The sequence below is a fragment of the Numida meleagris genome, chromosome 3 (genome assembly GCF_002078875.1).
Source record: "Numida meleagris isolate 19003 breed g44 Domestic line chromosome 3, NumMel1.0, whole genome shotgun sequence".
NCBI classification, from domain to species: domain Eukaryota; kingdom Metazoa; phylum Chordata; class Aves; order Galliformes; family Numididae; genus Numida; species Numida meleagris.
Window position 1 is genome coordinate 27344897 of NC_034411.1, and position 21411 is coordinate 27366307.

The window sequence follows — 21411 nt, forward strand, 5'->3', positions numbered from 1 at the left end:
CACAGACCCCCACTACCAAGGTGCATCTCTGGAGCTGTGGGTTGCCCAGACCTTTACTGCACAGCCCCTTTACCTCCATGCCACCACAGCACAACCTCCATTCCTCCAGCTGCTGGGGAAGGTCTGGCCTGATGTGACCTTTTCTGCAGCAGACCTCCTCTCACATCAGCATAACAGGAGCAGAGAGGAGGAAGAGCACCAGGGCAGAGTGAACACCCATCCCAGCTGCAGGTGCTGACCATAGTACACACAAGGTCAGGAGAAACACCCGAAGCTGAAGTTTTGAAGGTGTCACTCTCTTTTCCTATTCCCTCCTCCTCTCCGCAGATGGTGTCACAGACAGATCTCCATTTCCTCAGTTGCCAGAAGTGCAGAAGGTAATTAGATACCAGCATGGCCTCAGAGTAGAGATTTAATCACTGTCCTCATGGCATATAAACACAACATTCAAATGGAGGCTACAACAGGCAGCTGATGTCTCTCATCACCCCTGTGACCTGTAGCAGGTAGGGAGGAGCAGAGGATTGCAGCCATCTAAGCTCTCACCAGCCCAGGACAAAGGCTATGGCGATTAGCTCCTGCTCTCGTTGCCCATGGCTGATGCTCACGCCCTGCCCTGAGCCCTGGCTTTGAAAGTCAGAGCAGGGCTGTGCCTGGATGGGTGGCAGGGTGATCCAAAGCATGGAGGGACCATGAGCTCACCTTTCCCCCTAGGTTACTGGAGACATCTGGGGACGTCTGGCTTATATCTTCTCTTTTAAACCCCCAGGCTGGTGTCTGGTTCTACTGTTGTTAACATGAGATAAACAGTTTCCAAACAAAGTGCATTTCAGAGTCGTAATATGACATAAGCAGGCTAAATATGAATTCAATGAATGTACTTTTCTGTCCGTGTTAGAGCATCCGACACTTGAATAACTTGAGCTCCTCAAGGGAAAAGCACTGACCTATTTCTTCCCTCTGCCCAAAACAAACATCATCCCCTGCCACAGATGCTCACATCTATAACCACCACCAGTGTGTCTGATCTCTGGGAGCCACTGATGAATTCTCCCAAGTCTGGGAGCCCAGTTAGGGTTACAGAAAGGGGGTTAGGGGACCAGGGACAGCACACACTGTCAGCTGACGGATTCTGGCTGGCCTATGCACTCACCTAGGCTCACTGGCTGTAGATCCACGTTTACCCTTCCAGGAAACTTGAAAAACAACTTTTTCTGAGAGAAGAAAAACAGTAGGAAAGCCTGCAAAAGGCAAACAGGCAGCGGTTACTGGCACTGCCTATGAACTTGCAGAGCTGAACAGTCATTTGTGGGATGCAGGCTGTAGATCACAGCCATGTAAGGCCTGTCTCCCCGTCTTCCCCCACACTCATCTGTGGAATGGAGCATGCAAAGTAAAAAGAGAAATCTGAGACTCACACTGTGGTATGCTGAACAGTTTACATTCTTGTCTGCCATGATATCTTCCTCCCAGCCTAGTTCTTATCTGTTTGACCTCGCATAGCCAGCATCAAAAAAGCTGATATTTAGTACAGAGGAATTTTACTGTTCAAATGTGATAGCAATGCGAAGGGGAAAGAAATGTGCTTGCAATATACTACTTCTGGACTATGTGGGGTCGAAAGCAGACACACAGTGCTGGAGATTGTCTATGCCTAGTACACCCTCTACTCAGCAAGTTGCCCAGACTCACCTCCATTCAGGCTTTGAATATCTCCAAGGGCTGAGGAGCCCTTGGAAGATCTGTGCCAGTGTTGGACCACCTTCACAGTGGAAAAGTTTGTTTCTTTTATTGCTATTTGTGACCATTGTCTCTCAGTACTCCTAGGGAGAGTCTGCATCTTCTTCGCTCCCTTCCCCAACAGGTACTCGCACACATGGGTGAGACCCTCCCCAAGCTTTCTTTTCCCAAAGCCTCTCCTCCCTGCCTTGCTCTCTCTTCTGCAAGGAAAATCTTCCTGAGGTGTTTTGGATCTCATTGCCCTGGAAGTCACATGAAAAACCTCCTTCTAAACCTCTGTCTTATGGGAACATGCCAACAACTTCCACCCAGGGTGATAATCTATTTGTATTGCTCCTTATGCTAACAGAGACCAAGCACTGCTGAATAAGGCCTCACTTGTGCCACATGAGGCACAGCAAAAAAACCCTGCACTGTTGCAGTGGAACTCAAGAACTTGTCATGACGACATGAAACTTCAAGAGGATCAGGTCACAGACATCAGTAGGAACATAAGTTGTTTTTTTTCCTTTTTCAAAAATTCATCATTTGTTCCACTTCAGGGTATCTGATGCAATACCCGTGTCACAGTTTTCCTCTGTCACATCCTTCCCACATGACAGTGGAAACATCACTTCAAACCAGCATTCTGGATGCTCTCCTTTCCCCCACACTCCCACTCCAGCTCTACTTGCCATTAAGCTTGCTTAACGTTTAGCACATGCTTATTCTTTCCACTGGCTGCAGAATTTCTGCAGTATTTCTGTAACTGCTCCTGCAGATTCTAGACCATGCTAAAGAAGGAAAAAAAACCACATACCACCACCAAAACTCCCCCATCTGACGTCACATTGCTACCTCTGGTTTGATACATTCAGGTCACTCCTCTGGCCTTTTTCTTGCCATAAAAGCTCTAGTAGGGTCTCTCCTCCACTGAGCAGCAGCAGAGAGCACAAGCTTAACTACATCAGGTGTGTAGAAAGAAACCTCTGAACCTGTAAGAAGATCAGGCTGCCCTCGTATGCTTTCTAGAGAGATGAACGTTATTCTTGATACTTCACTAAGAAACATGACTGTGAGGAAAATTCAGGGATGAGTCTTGCACAATAGGGAAGGAGCAGGCAAAAGAGAATTGGGATCTTCTCTTAATGCACACGCATGCAGTAAACATGCTGTCAGGCCATCAACTCATCACGATACAAGTGTTGTCGTCACAGATGGTTTTTGTGTCCTTTCTTTGCAGAAGGAACAGGCACCCTCCTGTCCAGCACAGTTCCACCAGGAAGCAAACAGCTGTCCCATGATAACACCCAGGTCCCTCACTTGCACAACAAGATCTGGGCATTGCAGGGTGGGGGGAGGCAAGCCTGTTTCCAAATGAGGGGGAATTCCCTACATGGAGTGGAGATCTAAATGAAAGAAGATGAGGATGTTGGGAAAAACACAACTTCCGTGTCAATGTGGTAGAATTCAGCCTCCCCTGAGCTAGAAGACTGGTGGAAGAGTTTGCTCAGCTGTGTAATCTCATCCTTCAAAACCGAATTACGGTAGCTGGTGTGGACATTCCAGCACCTGTGAACTAATGATGACCTAAGATAGTTGCAACCAGTTGGTGCTAGGAAGAAATCAGGTAGGAGGCCTGGTCTTGCAAATAGCATTTGCAGGCAAGCAACATTAACCCCTTTGGAAGGTCACTGCCAGCTACCAGGAGCTTAGGGAGCACTTCCGGGTGGCAGGAGGCAAGCAAGGAAGTATCTTTCTGCTTGCCATTTTGAGGAGGGAGCGGGGTATGCTGCCAGAGGAGCTGGTTTGACAGACTTGGGGCTGGCCTTTATGCACCAATGTAATGGCAAAGCCCTTGGTGAGGCAGGAATCCCTTCAGGCAATCCCCTCCAAGAAAGCTTGCGTGTAGTAGGAGATCAAATGGGGACTCCCCCATGCCTGAGGCTCCACGGAGACAGATATTAAAAGATGGGTCCTTCAGCAAATTTCCTTATAATTGTCACTCCCCCTTCCCCTAGAAGAACTACTTTTCCTTTGGCCCCATCAGAATGAGTAAATTTGAAAGAAACCTCCCGAAGGCTCTTCCTCACCCTCTGCGTTATCCTTGGCCCCACAGGGCACCCCAAAGCTGTCTCCAGCTCTACAGCCTGTGCTGTCCTACAACAACTTCATGTCAGCTTTCCTACAACATGGATTCCTGACTGCTGAGCTCACTTCACGCAGGCATGTGCACGTATTCCCCATTCTGGTGACTGATACCTTCAGCATTCCCCATGACTTCACAAATATTTCCATATACAAGCCACATAACTTGCGCCGACATCTCTCATCACCTTCCCCTATGGCACTGTGAGAACACAGAGTGAAAAAGGAGAGAGGACAGGGACCAGCAGGAAGCCAAAGCAGACATTACTCCTAAGGAAACCCATGAGTAACGAGCAGCTTGGCTCAGTGCCACCTTGGCTAACAGTGACTCACCCAACATCTCCTCCCCACCACAGTATTTTTACTTGAATATGACAACCTCCACTCCTAACCTGTGGTGTCTGGGTTTCCTCCACTCCAGACTGCAGCTTTTCCCAGGTGAGCAAGGCAATCCCGTATTAACCTCCTTCTCTCTGCCAGTGAAGCAGCCATGGTGTCCACCCCACCCCAAGCTTTCAGAGCAGAAGCTTTGAGTCTTTATGGCTGAAGCAGTGGATTAAAAAAAATAAAATAATAAGGTCACCTCAGCATGCATTTTCTAGCTCTGTCCCTTTCTTTTTGAAGCAAAGAAGAAAGGATTAATGCATTATTTGCCTTTTAGCCCAGGTGGTCTGCTCTGCTAGCCTCTGCCCCATTTACCATTGTTGCCACTAACAGCTGTCTAGATTGCAGCTGCTCTAATGAAAGAAGCACTGAAACCTACTGCAGCTGGGCACCTGGCAATGCTGTACCCATTTGTTCATATCGAAGGAACATGCGAGCTTTTAATTGTTCATGGCAAAGGGAGCTTTTTAATGACTTCAATTAACAGAGAGAGAAGAACTCCAGTTAGCTCTTGCTATACAAAAGTGTCCACAATGTCATTAAAACAAGATTTACAAGTGTCATAACTCTCAGCAGCATAGTCAACAATACAGCCAATCATTACAACTGAGCACCGAAGGAGAAGGGGGGGAACCATCACACCAAGTAACAGGAAGGAAAGAAAGGAGGATGGGGGAGGGAGTGCAGAGGAGAAAAGAAAAGTCATTTTTCTTTTCAGTCTAAATCGATTTTATTCTATAAAATGCTACTCAGTTAAAATTGTAAGAGCAAAACCATTTTAATATGTTCTTTCTTCCATAGCAGCAAGCTTTCTCTAACAAGCTTTTTGTTTTAGTGCAAATACTGTAGGCCTGTATTACAGTAAAGTAACAAGAACAGAGAAGAGACAACACCAGAGAGAACACCTCAGAGGTGAGATTCTCCAGGACTGCAAGAATGATACCAAGATCACAACGAGCAAAGAAGGGTCCCAATTCAGTAGTCACCTTTAAGAACCTCCTTGGCAGAAACTATTTCACTGCAGACAAAAAAAAGAAGAAAAAAAAATAAAAAAGAAAAACCATGAGATAAAACTTTTGAGGAAAAAAAGATGATGGTGCCCCCAAACCTTCAACAATCCTCATGGTCGCATATTAATCGCTGAGGCTCAATTCCATCTCTGACACCCACTCTGCAGCAGCGAAATGCTACTGATGCTTTCCATTTCCACAGGAAAATGGAACCAGAATCAGGGCCTTTTTATATCTGAGGATCTTAAAGCAGACTTCAGTGACACTAGTAACTTATCGCTCTAATAAAGATGCACTATCCCTTATTGATGTTACTTTGAACTACACAGTATATCAAGATATATACAACATTTTATCCTCTCACTGAGCAAAAACAATCGGATACTTATTTTCTACACATTTTAATATGGTTTTAATATCAAGTAGCCACAAACAAGAAAGTGGAATAACCCTTTAATCATACAGGATAGGAGGGGAACAATTAAGTAAAACAGGATGGAACTTTATTATTATCTTGTATTCTGAGATTTCTCCTTAACTCCACCTACTGTTCACAGAGGAATGATAATGCATCTTTAGAAACATCTTTTTTTTTTTTTTTTTTTTACATTTTATACAGACAGCAAAACCCAGAATCTTTTATTTAAAGAATAAAAAAAAAGCCCAAAAAAAGAAAATTGGAATATTTTAATGCTTTCTTTATTATAACCAAGTCTTGAACAAGAAAAAAAGATGTAAACATGATAAATAAATAAGAAATAAAACGTAGATTGTTCCCCCCACCTCTTAAAATGTTTGACTTGGCCTTCCTAATGAACTTACAAGTGTCATAACAATAAGATTTCTTACATTTCAGAAGTCTTTTTTGGAATGAAAAAAAAAATCAACAACAAAAAAAAGCAGAAAAGCAACAACCAAACACCAGGAATGCGAGTTGGGAGGATGTTAAATTAATGGCGGGCAGATTTGCTGGAGCAGGCACAGAACGGCTGCCTGCCAATAAATAATAAGATACCAGGGAGGAGAGGGGTGTCTTAGGTTTGTTTTTGTTTTCTTTTCATTTAGGATAAAGGCCAGGTGGATCCTACATACAGTAAGCAGCAAAATTAAAGGTTCAGATGAACTAAAGAGATCATTTAAATAATAATTATAAAAACACAACAGAGAGCTACTGTCCCCAGCAGGTTGGTCCCAAATACCATCACACCACAAGCAGTTTGAGACTAACCCCACCTCCACACCTATGAGAAAGGAATGGATGAAGGCAGTGCCACAACCAGGGAGGGAGGAAGGAAGAACGAGGGCAAAACTGGAATGGTGAACAGCGCCTGGAAGCTGAGTGTCTCCTTAAAGCAGCTGCTACTGACACTCCCAGTTGGGCACTGATTAATTTCAGATGTTACTGGATGCTTCATTGGGCAAGTCACTAGGGGGTCACTTCAATACAAGTTGAAATTCCCGGGGCCTTTTTCTACCAACTTCAACAACTTTTGCTCAGAAACTGACCCCACATCCCCAGTACATGCAGAAGAACGTGGAGACACTGTACAGTTAGGAATCACTGGGGAAGGTACTCAAGGAAAATACCATTTGCAGAGTGGGGAAGACGCTCAATTCCCAAAAGCACACCAGTAAACCTGTTAAGAAGTACGCAGGGCCAGACCAAAACAGCAGGAGAGTTCAAGCTGTACCTGTCTGCCAGCAACTAAACAAAGGTAATGCTGATCCACTAAATACAAAAGGCAGAAGACCAGCGATCCCAACACAGATATCCTCTAAGAGGTTTGAGGGAGAGAACAGGCAGGCACAAGGTATTCAGGACTCCTTCAAGTAGCAGAAAATGATTCTCTTTTCTGGGCAGTTTCAAATCACTCCCCACCGGTATCACAGGACAGAAAAGCAAATGTTCCTGTCCCACCTCTGAGAAGATCAATGACAAGTCAACATGCAGTGGGAAAGGGCCAGCTGCAGCTCCTTCTGACAACAATTCAGTGAGCAAAAGCAAAGATAGGAATCACAGACTTCCTTGGAGTGTGTGCCCCTCCCGTGGGGATGGGGAGCAGGTATGGATGAGTGGTGAGACCCTGAATTTAAAACCTTCCTGTCGAGCATGAGAACTGTCCATCTGGGGAAAAACAAATAAAAAAAAACCCACTCAGGTAACTTGTAGAGACCAATCTGGGGCTATCACAGAGGACTGTGTCAAATGTGAAAACAAACATCTCTGGTTGCTGGGATGGTGTTTGCAAGCTGGCAGATGTGGGGATCAAGCGCAGGGAAGGCCACACCTAAGGATTTTTTTCAGAAAGCCTCTACTTTATTAAAAAAAAAAAGTTTTGATGCTCATGTAAGGGGAGAAGAATTCCTTTATCAACTTCAGTCGTTGTAAAAGCTCAATTTGAAACCTCTAGCACTAGTATAACTAGTATAAGCAACAAAGAAAAAACCTGCGTTACTGAGTTGGTTTTACAAAGGAAAAAGATCACTCATCTTTCTATTGCTGGCAGCTCTTGCAAATACCTGGGTTTAAAATAATAATAAAAATGATAAAACAAAACAACAACAAAGTTTACCTTTACAGCCAAATAGTGTCCCTTTGAAATGATTAAAGGAATAGGCAGTGAGCAGAGTTTGAGGGAATCCAGACCACCTGAGCAAACGTCTGGCTGCACAAGACTGGGCCCTATTAATTCCCAGTGGAGTTGGCAGGAGCTGCAGCAGCTCAGCATCCCACAGCACTGACCCTGTCATTGCATTTTGCATTTCTCCAGGTCCAGCCTGACCAAGAAATTCCCAAGTTTCAGCCAATTTAAAAATAATGATAATGAAGAAAGTCTCACAATAAATAGCTGCCATCACAGCTTCAACAGGCTGGACTGAAGAGATATCGCCTAAGCAGCTTAGCCGGCAAGCTGAGCTATCCTCTTGCACCCAAGGTTATGGTTCATTAGTGCCTTGACACCTACAGGAACTGAGCTTGGCTCCAAGCAGGAACAGGTTTCACACATTACTGTTCTCAGTAGCAAACATCAGCACTTGTGCCCTCTGTAAGCACTTAGTACTAAAAGCCAAGCCCACAGGCTGGAGAAGACAGAGACCCAACGCTGGTGGAAGAGCCCTCTGACTTGCTTTTGGTCTTTAGGCCAGTCAACCCCAGCAAAACCAGATCAACTACACTGCAAACACAAAAAAGCAACAGAGGCCAGAGACCAAGGTACAAAAAAATGGTAACTGATTTTTGTCCAATATCAACTTGTCAGTCACACCAGATGTTATTAGAATTTCAGCTACACCACTACTGCCTGGTCAGGAGCACCTGAAGACCCGTGCTGTGCTGGAGGCTGGACTCCTGCCTTCCTCCAGCCTCAGAAACTGGGAAGCTCTGAGCAAACTCCACCAGCTAGTATCAACTGTGTGGAAGCGTGCTGCCTAGTTCCCCACAAGGAAAGCCATCAAGGGCACAACAAGATCCCTTCACCCTCCTAACCGCTGCCGCTCACCAATCCTAGATTTATAGGCACACAGTGCTACCTCTTTTGTTAGTATGTTCTGCAAATATTGCCAAGGGGATGGGACAATTTTACTAACAGGAAGAGATTAGCATCTGAGTCAGGGGCCCTAATGGGAAGGAAGATGCAATACTCCCAAGAGAATGGGCAGCCCAGGAGAAGTAAACAAGTCCAGCAGCAGATCTGGTATTACCAAACTGTGGCTAAAATCCTGCCAAAGACACTGGTAAGTGCCAACCCAGCAGCTTTTCTGATGCCACTTTTGCCCTGAGATGCTAACTTGGCTTTTGAGGAGCCCAAGGGGATAAATACATCTACTCGTTAAGAAAAAAAAAAGTCCTCTACGTGAGCCTCCTGTTCTCTCCGTTCACCATGTCTGTGTCACAGGTATGAGCTCTGCCCTTGCCACTGAGCCCTTGAGCTCCTCTTGGTCCCCCCCACCAGCTCCCAGGCATCCCCTTCCCAGCTAGGCAGCCGTACGTGTTTCCCACAGCCCGTCCCAAGAAAGATCCTAACAAGCATTTAGAGTTCAGAGCAACTGGATGAAATGTCATAGGATCGACAACATTGGAAATGATAGGCAGAGAGAGAGGGGGGGAAAGAAGAAGTTGTAAGGTAACTAACCAGAAAGATCTAAGCACAGAGCATAACCGATCAGATCAATTCACAAAGGAAAGGGATGGCTAGTAACTGTCTGCAGCTCGCCTTCAGTCCTGGCCAGGAGTGCTCCCCAAGTCCACCATGGCACTGAGACGAGGTTTCCATCGGCAGACCCTACAGAGGAGACACTGCCCTCTCCAATCAGTCCTGGTGCATCAGTCTCACCCCTGCCATTTCCTGCCTTCAGGGAACTGGCGTTGGTCCTCACTCTCTTTCCTGGAGCTGCAGCATTTCCCCATTCTTGTTCTTGCTGCCCTTGTGCTTGAACGATCCTGTGCCTGTCTCTAATCCCATGGAGGGGTCTCCCCGTGGAGCTGGGCGGGGGATGTAACACACTGGCAATGGGGGGCCTCAAGGGGATTACAATGCCAGCAAGGTGGGAGAGTTCAAGGAATCCGAGGACTGGTCACCACTGCTGCTGCTCCTCCGGTGAGCTTTGGAGCATGACTCAGACGGGGAGAGAGGAGACTCCTGATCCAAGACGCTGGGGTACGTGAACACCAAGTTGGAGGAACCAGGAGTGATGGCTGGTGTTGAGGTCACCACGATGGGAGTGTTGAGTGCCTCCTCCCCGTAATAACCTCCAGCAATGCTGATGGGCTTAATGACAGACCTCTGGGCTTTGTCAAGGACCAAAGAGGAAGATGGGATCTCTTCCTCCACAGGCTCCTGCTTCACCACCACTGCTCCACTCGCTCCAGTCCGAACGCTCTGGAGGCTACTGGTTGGTGGGCTCCGACGTTCCTCAGGGCTGATTTTACACACAGGGCTGTGAGCCACCAGCATGAACTCTAGTTTCTCCTTCTCCTTCTGGAGCTCAGCAATCTCTTTTTGCAGCACTGACTTTTCCTCCTCCAGCACCTCAGTTTCCTGCAGACAAAAAGGGAATCAATAAGTATCTGAGGCTCTGGCACTGCTCCTCACCTAGAACATGGCCATCAAGGCCAGCCCCCAGCTGGCGTGGGCAGATACACCCCAGCCTCTTCATGAGTCAAGCAAGCACCAGGTATTTGCTAGTTCAGCACTTTGCATTTCCTGTGTCTACCTGGAGGCTATTTCCAAACTTCACCAATCTAACGGATATAGTCTTCTCATAAGCCCACCCCACCTTTGTTATTTCATGGACGGTTTCTACAACTCTTGTCTTGTTCCGTGGCTTAAATATCTCTTCTCCCTTGCTATCTACATGAGAGACACCTTAGCAGAGACGACTCAGATCCTGTACCATTGAGTTTTGTGTTAAGGTTAAATCATATGCTTTTCATTTCCTAGACGTAGATAGTATAAAGCTATCTCTCAACTGTTGTCATTTTCTTTCTGTATCTCATACTCTAGATGGGGCCTTGCCTGTGACTTGTGCAAAGGATTAACACTTTCATCTCCACTGGATTATTCCTTGATGCATCCCGGGATTAATCCATTTACCTTTCCCACGATCACATAACACTTACGACTCACAGTCAATCTGTGAGCAATTAGTATCTTCCCGTGTGAGGAGCCTGCATAAGTATTCACCCTCAATTTGTCAGGATATGACCTCCCAGTTTGTACTCCTCTCACTTATATTAGTTTAGTCATGAGAATCCTTAAATTCTTCCTATAGGCTGTCCTGCTTCCCCTACACTGAGAATACCTCCCAGATTTGAGTCAGCAGCACATTTCACTGATGTGCTTTCACAGCTGTGATTCTTAATAAGCTCAAACAGAACCAAGCCCAGGCTGCTTCTTGGAGTGCAGGAATCTCTACAGACTCTGTCAACACAACCCATCCTTGTTTCCTCTTCAGCCGGTGCCTTACCCACCTCACAGTTCTAGCACACCGCCCTATCTTCTTTAGCTTAATTATTCCCCTATGGCACCAAACCATACATCTTTGCATTGCTTCCTATGGGTAGAAAAATCAGTTACACCTGCCAGAGACAGGTTAGTCTAAAGGATGTAGCTTAGAGAAGTACACATAACATTGCCTCATTGTCTCCTGTTTTCAGATGATACTAGAGCCTTGCGTGCTTTCGTCCTCAAAGCTTTCATCTGAAGCACACAGCATATTTATTTCCACTTACAGAAAGAGACCTGGAGTAGGGAGATGCATGTTGGTCAGCAGCCTCTAAGGGAACAGACCTCCTAGGATGTTTTGGGCATCCCGCAAGAAGAAATTAGGCTGCTGAGCCCTCACCACTGCTGACACAGGAGCAATGCCACTGGGCAGACCTGGAAGGGGAAGGCAGCATGCATTTTGCAGCATCTTCCCCAGATAGATTGGTAGAGAGAGAGCAACACCCTGCAAGCTGGTCCAAAGGGCAGGCAACAAGGAGGGAGAAATGCATGCAGAGCACGTACCGCCTGGAGTTTCTCTGTTAGCTCTCGGCGCCTGTTACGACATTTAGCAGCTGCCAGCTTGTTCCTCTCTCTCCGGATCCTTCGCTTCTCTTCTTCCTCAGGCGACAGCTGTGGGCAAGTGCCAAGAAAACCCACAATCAGATCTGAGCAAGGCATTCCTTGAAGTTTGTGAGGATTCAACCGCAACGCAAAGAAAAAAAGGCCTGATCCAGCAGGATGCTCAGCACTCCCCCTCTCCACTGATGTCAGCAGAAGATGAAAGCACCCAGTATCTCTGCTAGCACCAGGTCTCAGCAGAAGGGTGAGGAGAAGGCAGAGTGGGGAGCAGTGGGGGGAGATTGTGTAAGAGGACAGTGAATCTGCAACAAGGCCAAACAGATAAAAGATGCTCTGATTGTTTCACAACTTGGGTGGTACATTAAGCAAAACCAGAGCATGATGTTGTAAGCGCCGCTTTCTTGAAAGAAAATATCTGCTGCTTCCCACACAAAAATAGTTGTTAACTTGAAGGTCGGGGATGGGGTGGGGGGAGAGAGGCAGATCAGGAGAGCTCTCACGAAGTCTGTGAAGCAACAATTATTTATACCACCCCAAAATCTGACCTCACATTTTCAAGCACATGACGCGATAACAGACCGCTTTTCACATCAACAGGCAAGGCTCCAGTGATACCAAGGGCTTCCTGAGGCCAGCTTACATCCTCACTGATATAAGTCAGGAGCAATTCCGTAGAAACCCATAGAGTTACACTCTTGCGACACCAGAGGAAGCGAGCAGGAGCCCACAGGATCTGGTGAGGTCAGGCCTAGCTTTGGGGATTTGAGATGAGCTCTTATAAACCCCAGCAGTGACAACCAGAGCACCCACACCACGTCCTGCTCTGCCCAGGGATGACCCTATGCAGGCATTGCCATGACTGAGCCCAAAACCAAGATGAGCACTCTGCAGGGTGCTTGTTGGCAAAGGATGGGGAAAAAAAAAACAACAAAGAAAACCCTCTTCTCATAAAAGCTTTCAATTTTAGTATTTTCAGAGATGTCAAAACTGCAAACAAGATTGTTTTCCTACTGCCTTTTCATTTTAGCATTAGTTTTATTCTAACCTCACTCTGGTTTGTTTTGGTTTAGTTCATTTCCCTAATTTTGATCTCCACAGTTTCAGGGAGTTTACTTCAGCCACTGGGCATTCCCCTCTCTCTGTTCTGCTTTTTTCAGGCTCCTGTGTGCGGTGGCAACGATTTCACCAGCAGGCAGCGTGCCTCTGGGCACATACTTAGAGACAGAGGCAATTCTGCTGCTGGCTGGGACTCTGGGACAAGGATGTTGGGCCTAAGAGCTCCTCTATCAGCAGGTGACAGCGCTCTGTTCTGGTACAGGGGCACCTCCCCCTGTGGGTTTTAGTACCCTCTCATCCCTGTAAGGAGCCCCAGCAGGCACACCCAGCATGGCTCTGACTGCTCCATTTGCATCCTGTAGGTATGCAGGATAAAGTGTATTTGTGCACAAGTATCCATAAGGCAAAGCATCAGACATGCACACGAACTCTGGGATGACTCCAGGCCTCTGTATGCGGTTTTCAGGAGCATAGATCTCCCTGAAAGACATTGGTACCAAAATGAGTCTTCTCAGGGCCTTCAGTTATTTGTAAGTTATCTACCTCAGAAGTTACGCTTTTTAAAAAAATATCATAGATGGGGCTGAAGAGATGAATCTAAGCCTGCTTTACATTATAACAGGTCTCAAATGGCATATTCTGTAAGCTGCACTGAATTTGTTTAAAAGCAGTTTGCTTTGGCACTCTGGGTGCCCCTGCTGCACGCACGAGCTGTAGCTGTCTCTTGTCCAAGCCCCATGCATGCAGTCACTGGCAGAACCATTCATCGAGACAGGCTCTTTTCCTACAACGTTACACAACATTTTCCAAAAAGGCAAGCACTAGCAGTGGAAACCTGAGCCAAAGAGTGACTGCACGCAGTCTGGGTCCTGCCATAGCACGTGCCTAATCAAAGGGACTTGGATCTGAATGACCCATAGCGAATGGCCTGCAAACAAGCCACAGGCCAGGAACTGCTTGGCAGGCATCCTTCTGCAAATAACTCTGAACAACACATAAACCAGAGAATATGGTGATCTCTTCACGGCCAATTTGTGAACACAGAGGCAGCATTTGTCAAACAAATTAGTCGCTGCTAATTATTCCCCTGGTTCTCGTGAGAGTTTCCCCCAGGATTGGACACCAGCCCTGTGTACTGGGATGGGAAGTGGCTGGGCCTGGCTGAAGGGATGGCATCTCAGCCAGCCCCACAGGGCTCAGGCATATCCTGCCCAGCACACACAGGCCTGCAGTGAGCCCTTCAGGTCCATACTGGGTCCTTTAGGTCCACACTGCAGAAGATAATTGGAGTGCAAATCCAAACAGATGATGTGGAAGTATAGCAGGGCTGCTGCATCTTATTGGGAACAGGCCTCACGCAGCAATGTGCTCATACACTGAGGGCACACAGCGCATCCTGTTACATTTCTCTGTGGCAACCCACAGAACTGCTGCTTGAGAGCAATTTGTGGAGATTCAGATATTTCAGACTGGCTTTACAAAGGCATGTGCAGAAGTGGGACCAGATAGTCTACCCCACCCCATTATGAGAATGCCACCAGGACGGCAGCACCTGGAGGATACCCATTTTGCTGCTGCGAATCGGTCAGGGTGTGGAGGTGGGTGTAGATCCTAGACATCCCGAAGGTTCTTTGTGAGATTGGAAGTGTGCTGGGAAGCTCTTCCTCCCTGCATGACACTGGCTGGCACTTGTGGTATCACCCAAAGTGAGACTGGAGCAGCGCAGGTGGTCACAGAGCCAACAGAAAACACCAGATGATGTAATCTGAGCATCAGTTTTGTGAATTACCTATGTGAAGCTCTGGTTGCTCAGGGGTTTCCTTCTGCCTGGAGCAGCAGAGACACTCAGAGCGAAACCCAAGGCTCAACTTGAGAGTTTCACCTGCTCCTGAAACTCAGCCACAACATGGCCTGGTGTCACAAGGCCTGTGATGGAGATCGGCTGAATCGTGCCACACACGGAGGAAGCAGCAAGAAAACCACAGTCCAGCTCACACCATGCATCATGCTGAGAAACACCAGTGCATGTACAGAGCGTGGGACAGACCTCTGCTGTCCCCATGTCCCCCATGGGGCTGGGTGACGCTGTGAGAGGACAGCAAGAGACTCTCCGTGCAGAGGGAAATCCATACACATGCCATTGAGTGCCTTGCATCATCCTCCCCCCATGGTTACCTGCTCATCCCTTCGTCTCCGTCCCACTGTGGTGCCAATGGTTTTGATCACACCCGGTCGCTGAAGGGCCGTGTGTCCAGCCACCGAGGACAGTGGGGGCAGTGGGTGGCTGTAGGGGTGCGAGCGAGAGTACGGGCTGGACATGGAGGTGATGACGGTGGGCTGCACCATCCACTGCAGGTCTTGGCTGGTTGTGATGGCGTTGATTGTAGGGATAAAAGCGCTGCCGGATCCTGGCATATCTACTCGAAATTTCTAGGAGGAAAGGGCAGGGAGAGAAGAGAGGGAGAGAGAAGAAGAAACCGTCAGTGAAAGCAGAACATGGCACATCCTCAGAAGCCAGCCAAGACCCCAGGAGTGGCACCAGCAAGGACCAGAGCAGTGTCTGAAGCAAACACAGCACTGCCAGTCCCTGCAGCACCCAGGTCTGCCCTGTGCCAGGCATTTGGCTTGTGAGCTTCCTCTCACAGCAGCCATGCCCTCACCCAGCCCCATCCTTGTTCCCCACCTCCTCAGCATCCCCACTGCTCCTTCCAGCATAGGGCAAAAGGGGAATTAAGGAGTTTCTAGAAAAACACTTATCTGTCAATCCAAAGAAAAGGAAGAGAAACTTGGGCTCTGAAGTGCCATTACTAAACAGAGCAAAGCCTCCTACCAAAGGATTCCCCTGAAATCCTGGCTTGGTCTACTTGAAACTGGGTATGGCTAGAGCAGCAGCTCACCTCTTGCTCAGAGGCTCTGTGCTTGCCGCACACAGTGTGAGAAGCCCAGCCCCAGGATGGTTACGTGCAGGGATATGTATTTTAATAGCAGCCTATAAAATAGTTCTTAGGTTTGAGATCGGACAAGTTCCCTGCAGCTCTCTGCACTGTCTAGACAAAACAAGGCAGCAGTAAAAACCAAGGCAGTAGGTAATGATCTCAAAAATTCGCGTACACCTTGTTTCAGACAGAGGTAAATCCATCTGGATAATATGCTGGCACTAAACTGCCAGGAAAACAATTGCTTGTCCCCGGAGGGGGAAGCAGGGGAGGAGGAACGCTTTTGTCTATGAAGAGCTCCCATCAGGAGACTTTCAATGGTGAGACTGGGCCTTACAGACAGGCACGCCTTGCTCCAGCTGCCTCCGCACCCACTGCGGAGGGCTGGGGCTCATAGGACCCGCAGTTTGCAGCACTGAAATGGTCCTGTGAAAAACACCCACTCTCAGGTCAGCACAGCAGCCTCTCAGGGACACGAAAGCCCTTGCATCAGCCTGACCTCAGCCCAGGTAAGTGTCCTAGATAAGGGAGAGCACTTCACAGATTTCCTTTTCAGGGTGTGCCTAGTTGAGCACTGTGCCCAAATGCTTTGTTAAAGCAAGGCTACTGCAAACAGTGTTCCACATTCTGATAGCAACAGCACTTTGGGCCAGTTTTATCCAGAAGACACCCAGCTGCCAAAGCCTGCAGACCAGAAGATCCAGTTTGAATGAAGATAAATGCCACTTTACAGCTTTGGATAGCCCTAAATCTAACAAGAAAGGACAAGAGAAGGCAGGAGTACATCTAGTGAAGGGAGTGGGGGAACAATGCTGACAGGATGGCACTGAGACTTGGCAGAACCCCCACTAGAACCTCTGAAATTCACCTGCAGCTGGAGCCTGACGCAACCTCAGTGCACCCTGAGCATCAGTAAATGCCATCCTCATGAGCTCTGCCTATGGAGGCCCAGAGCTGAGCACTGTAAACACCTCAGAGGAATTCACTGGTGAAAATCCCCTTCTTTATACTCTGCCCAGTGCAGGCTGTGACCACGCAGCCCACAAGAAGACAGCTCAGTGATTCCACAGCCATCAGACAATTATGAAGAGATCTGAACCTCGCAGCAGGGATGAAGAGCAAGACAACTTAAACCACAGGTGCTAGCATCAAGAGATGCAAGTTCTGCTGCCAGTTCCACGAGTGCTTTCCTCCACAATCTTTACCCACCCATGCCACCAGCCTTCCTGCCCCCAAACAGCAGAGAAGGAAGCATCCTGCCTTCTTTATAGGGATGCTAGAACCTACAGCTGCACAACATACTGAGATTTTTTGGTGCTTTGCTATGCAAAGGAGCCCAGGAGAGCCAGACCCAACACCAAATCAGCCATGTAAGATACAAACATCTGACACAAGTCAGCCCCAAGTTACTAATCGAGTGACTGTTGTCATATGAATATCATAGAATCCACCGGCAAACACCCCTTTATTTCACCCAGGGGGTTTCTGCACCCCCTAGCATGGGCTTCCTGGACAGCAAAGGGGGGTGCTCAGCTCAGCCACCTCCCTCTGCTTGCTTTCAGGCCAGGGAATGAGGCCATGCTGGCTGCAGCCTGTCTGTGCCATGCTCCACTGCTGCCACCGGCTTCCTTTTTCATTCCTCAAAGTATCTTAAAAATTCCCCCAAAACCGCATTCTGTACTCTCCAGAAGTGGTATTTTCCCCAGATAACTAAGCAGGGGGCACACTGCTGAACCTTTAGATATGGGCACCAGGGCTGCTGCTGGATTTTCCCTGTGCTGCGCTTCCCACACAGCCAGGCCTTGCCTGCATGGCCAAGCCTTCCCGCCAAGACACCACACCACAGCCATGCCCGTGTGCCTGCCCACCTCCTCACACACTGCTGCTGCTCCCAGGCGCACCCCTCCACCGGCTCTCAGCTCTCCTTATCTACCAGGACAGGCTGGGCGACAGCCAAACCGCGGGGCCGCACGCACAGCACGCACTCCGCCGCTGCTCTCCACCCGACCCAAGCGACACGCGGACACAGGTGTCATTACACAAGCAGAACAAGGAGTGAGGAGGAGGCCTGTTGTTAGGAGTGCAAAGAGCTGAGCCCAGCCCTGGCTCTGCCTCTCCAGAGCGGCTCCGAGGAGGCCCCGGCCCTGCTGGGAGCAATGCGCTGAGGGGCATGCCCCGCTCGGTAACTGAGGGAGAAGGAAAACACACCAAAATACCCCCCAAAAAATCCACCCAGAGGGTCTTAACTAACACTTGGTTACCCAATACAGAGCACAGGGCCAAATCCTGTAACAAATAAAAGGCCCCAACGGTTGTCGTGCACCGAACGTCTCCTTGGAGAATTGGACACAGTGCTGGGATATCGGAGGGAAGTCGCCCAGTCTGAGAGCGCACAAATTATTCCCATTAAGGTCTGCGCGTACCACATGGCAAGGCAGCGATGGGGAATAGAGCACAGCACGCAACTTGAAAGAAAAAATGTTCCAGTGCTGTGCTGTATGGGAAAAATAATTAAAAAGCATCAAAGTTTTGGCTCAGAGAACACAGTTTCCACTCAAGCATGTGACTGGTGCGTCTTCCCTTGCTTTGGGAAAAAAAAAAGAAACGCTGAAGAAAAAATTTCTGCAATGCATATTTTCTGTGGCGATAAAGCCCAGCAGATCTGCCCAGCCCGGAATCAGCAGAACAGCCCCATTCCTGGGGGAAGGCAGCGTTCGCGTGTGATCCTAATCTACAACATCTGCAGGGACCAAGGGAAAGATGCCTCGAGATATCGCCTCTGTTCTGCGAGAAAACCCTTTTGCTCTGGCCAAGTCCCGTACAGAGCCCACGTCAACGACCTTAGGGACCGGGCTGCACTGTGGCACACACAAGAGGACGGGCACCAGCAGAGCACATGAGGGAAAAGGAGAGAAACGCAGAGCTATCGGCCCCCAGGCCAGCCCGAGCTCTGGGCACGGCCGGAGAGCCCCCAGCTCCGGGAGCGAGTGCCGAGCGCGGGGCACGTGCTGGAGGAGGGAGCGGAGGGCCCGCATTCGGCGGCTGTCACGGCGGAGGGCCGGATCTCGCTCCCGGACACGGAGCTGTCCGCGCTCGGCGCGGCGCGGCCCGCAGAGGGCACCCGCGGGATGCGTTCGGAGGCGGCCGGGAACCGCGGCGTCATTTCTGGTAAAACTTCTTTAATGTGAGGAATGTCACGGGCTGGTACGGTTGGCAAAGTTTAAGACCGGACTTTTTCTTTTCCTTTTCTTTTTTTTTTTTTTCCCCTTTATAGCGATCCTATGGCTTCTCGATGGGAGGCAGCAAGGCGCTCCCGCCGCCAGCTCGTTCGCACAGACCCACCCGAGAAAGAATAATTCTGGGAGAAAGGGGGGAGCGCAACTCTGAAAAAGCCAAAGAGTGGGGAGAGGCGGGCTGATGTAAACAAGTTATGAAATAACCTCGGTTTGTATAACTGCCCCGGTTGTGTAACGCCTTCCACCGAAGTGGTAGATTGGGGCTATATGGGCAAAGAACCTATTTTTGAACGTTTTCTTAAGAAAATGGGAAGACGGGCGCGTCCTTTGGGCCAGGCTTCAAGGAAGCCGCTCCCGTCGCCGCCGTCCCGCTCACCGCCCGAGCCCCGCAGCCGCCGACCGGAGCGGCCCCGACGGAAACGCATGCAGCCCCGCACCGCCCGGAGCCGGAGTCTGGGGCCGGGGCAGCAGAGCGGGGAGAGAGAGCGCTCGGGAGCCGCGGGGATAAGAGTCGGTCCACGCGCGTGCTCCGTAGGGAGACGGCCCGGAGCGCTGCGGGACCGCTCGGAGAGCCGCCCGGCAGAGGGAAGGGGAAAGGTCCGGACCGCCGCGCTGCCGAGGGGCGCTGCCCCGCCGGGAGCTCCGAGCGCGGTCCCACCCCGCGCTCACGCGGGTCCCCACCGCGGGGATGCGATCGCGCGGCTCCGGCTGCGCTCACGCCCGCGGAGTCGCGTCCACCGCGCCCACCCCGCCCGGACGAGACGGGGCAGAGGCGGCCCTACCTGCTGGGCTGCGCCGGCGGAGTAGGGCTCGGGATGTCCCGGGGAGCCGCTGCTGCCTCTGGAGGAGGTGTCGAAGCTCCCGGGGTAGTCCTGGTACATGGTCCGAGGCCGGCCCGGGGGAGCCGCGTCCCCGCCTTCCCGCGCCGCGGCCGCCGCTCCCTCGCCGTCTCCCCGCCCCCTGCTCCGTGCCGACCTCTCGGGCTCTGCCTCGCGCCTCCCGCAGCCGAGGAAGAGTCCGCAGCGGGAGAAGAAGTGGGGAAAAAAAAGAAAAAAAAAAAGGCGGAAAGCCGACAACAACAAAAGAAAACTACGGAGGAAGCGGGCGGCGGAGCGCTGCCGGGCGGCGGAGCGCTGCCGGGCGCCGAGCGGTGCTCAGGCGGGCGCAGCCCCGTGCGCTGCGTCCTCTCGCTCCGCGCCGCCCGAACTCGCCCCGCCGGCGGCGCGGCCCCGGCCCTGGGGCTGCGGGCGGAGCGGCTCCCGCCCCCGAACGCCTCTCGCTAAAAGCGCCGCTCCCGCGCGCGGTGACTCAGAGCCGCGCCGCTCCGCGCAGTGCCCGCCGTGACTCAGGGCACTGGCAGCGCCCGGCCCCACGCGCCGTTTATCCGGCCCCGCGCCGCCGCCGCCGCCGCACCATGTGCACCCGCACACGTCAAACCCGCGGCGCTGCCGCCCCGCCCCCCCCGGCCCGGAACCGCCCACCTGTCCCCGCGGGTGGGGACGAGCAGCGGGCGGCGCTCCCCGCGCTCCGCCCCAGCTCCGCGCCGCTCCGAGCCGCCGCCGGCGGCCCGCGAGTCCCACGTTCTCCCCTCGCTCGCCCCCGGCTCACGCCCGCTGGTCGCCGGTAGGTTCCCGTTAATCCTACCCCCCCCTCATCCCCCCGCCCAGCCGGAGCCTCTTGGTGCCGTCCACTGTCGCACGTTGCCAAAAATGGGCATTTGCGTCGCACTACGCCAGCGCGGGTTTCCTTGCCGCGGATGACGCGCTGCGAGAGGGATTCCCTGCTCCGCGCCGCCGCGATTTAAAGGGGCAGCGCCCTCCAACGCCGCGGGCCCACCGGCACCGCGCTCTCGGCAACCCGCGGGTTCCGCCGCCGCCGCCGCCGCGCACCATCCCCTGAAAAATGTAAAAAATGAATTCCGTTGTGCAACGGCGCTCCCCGCACCCAACGGAACAAGCGAGGGCTTGTCCCGTGCCCAGCCCGTCCCTGCCCCAACCCCGGGCGAACGGAGAGCGGCCCCAGGGCCCTCCGTGAGAGTGACGGTGGGAACATGCGAGCTCCCCCGTTTGCTGTAGCTCTGATGACACTCCGGCAGCGGTAACCCCGCCACGCGCTCTGGGACGGGAGGTGGAGACTGTCACTGCGCGGTATTCCTCAGATGCCCCATTGTAAGCACGTCCCATAGTGACCTCCCGGCGTTCCGGGGAGCAGGGGGTGACCTGGAAGCTCGGGGTGCACCCGACCCACGCGCAAAGGCAGCTGAAGTTATTTTAAAGCAATGCGGAGCGTGACACCAATAACACCGAGCACAGCCAAACATCCTGAGCGTGTCTGATGCCAGGCAGCAATGAGAGTT

At 50.8% G+C, this 21411-nt stretch overlaps 2 protein-coding genes across 2 annotated transcripts; one reads left to right on the plus strand and one right to left on the minus strand.

Annotated features, from left to right (window-relative positions):
- Positions 4690–20222, minus strand: FOSL2 (FOS like 2, AP-1 transcription factor subunit). The gene is made up of 4 exons (XM_021391404.1): positions 19838–20222; positions 15059–15313; positions 11771–11878; positions 4690–10300 (listed from the first exon to the last, which is right to left on the minus strand). The coding sequence occupies exons 1-4, from the start codon at positions 19934–19936 to the stop codon at positions 9791–9793; spliced, it is 972 nt and encodes a 323-aa protein (XP_021247079.1). The 5' UTR covers positions 19937–20222; the 3' UTR covers positions 4690–9790.
- LOC110396090 (serine/arginine-rich splicing factor 2-like) lies at positions 15320–19831 on the plus strand. Its single transcript, XM_021391405.1, has 2 exons — positions 15320–18987; positions 19094–19831. Exons 1-2 carry the CDS (start codon positions 18580–18582, stop codon positions 19235–19237), a joined length of 552 nt encoding a protein of 183 aa, XP_021247080.1. The 5' UTR covers positions 15320–18579; the 3' UTR covers positions 19238–19831.

Coding starts and splice junctions, on each gene's coding strand:
- LOC110396090 (XM_021391405.1), top strand. CDS start 18,580: ATGCCTCGAGATATCGCCTCTGTTCTGCGAGAAAACCCTTTTGCTCTG. Junction 18,988..19,093: donor GAACCGCGGCGTCATTTCTG/GTAAAACTTCTT, acceptor TCCCCTTTATAG/CGATCCTATGGCTTCTCGAT.
- FOSL2 (XM_021391404.1), bottom strand. CDS start 19,936: ATGTACCAGGACTACCCCGGGAGCTTCGACACCTCCTCCAGAGGCAGC. Junction 15,314..19,837: donor CCGCCGGCGCAGCCCAGCAG/GTAGGGCCGCCT, acceptor CTTTCCTCCTAG/AAATTTCGAGTAGATATGCC. Junction 10,301..11,770: donor TAACAGAGAAACTCCAGGCG/GTACGTGCTCTG, acceptor TTTTGTCTGCAG/GAAACTGAGGTGCTGGAGGA.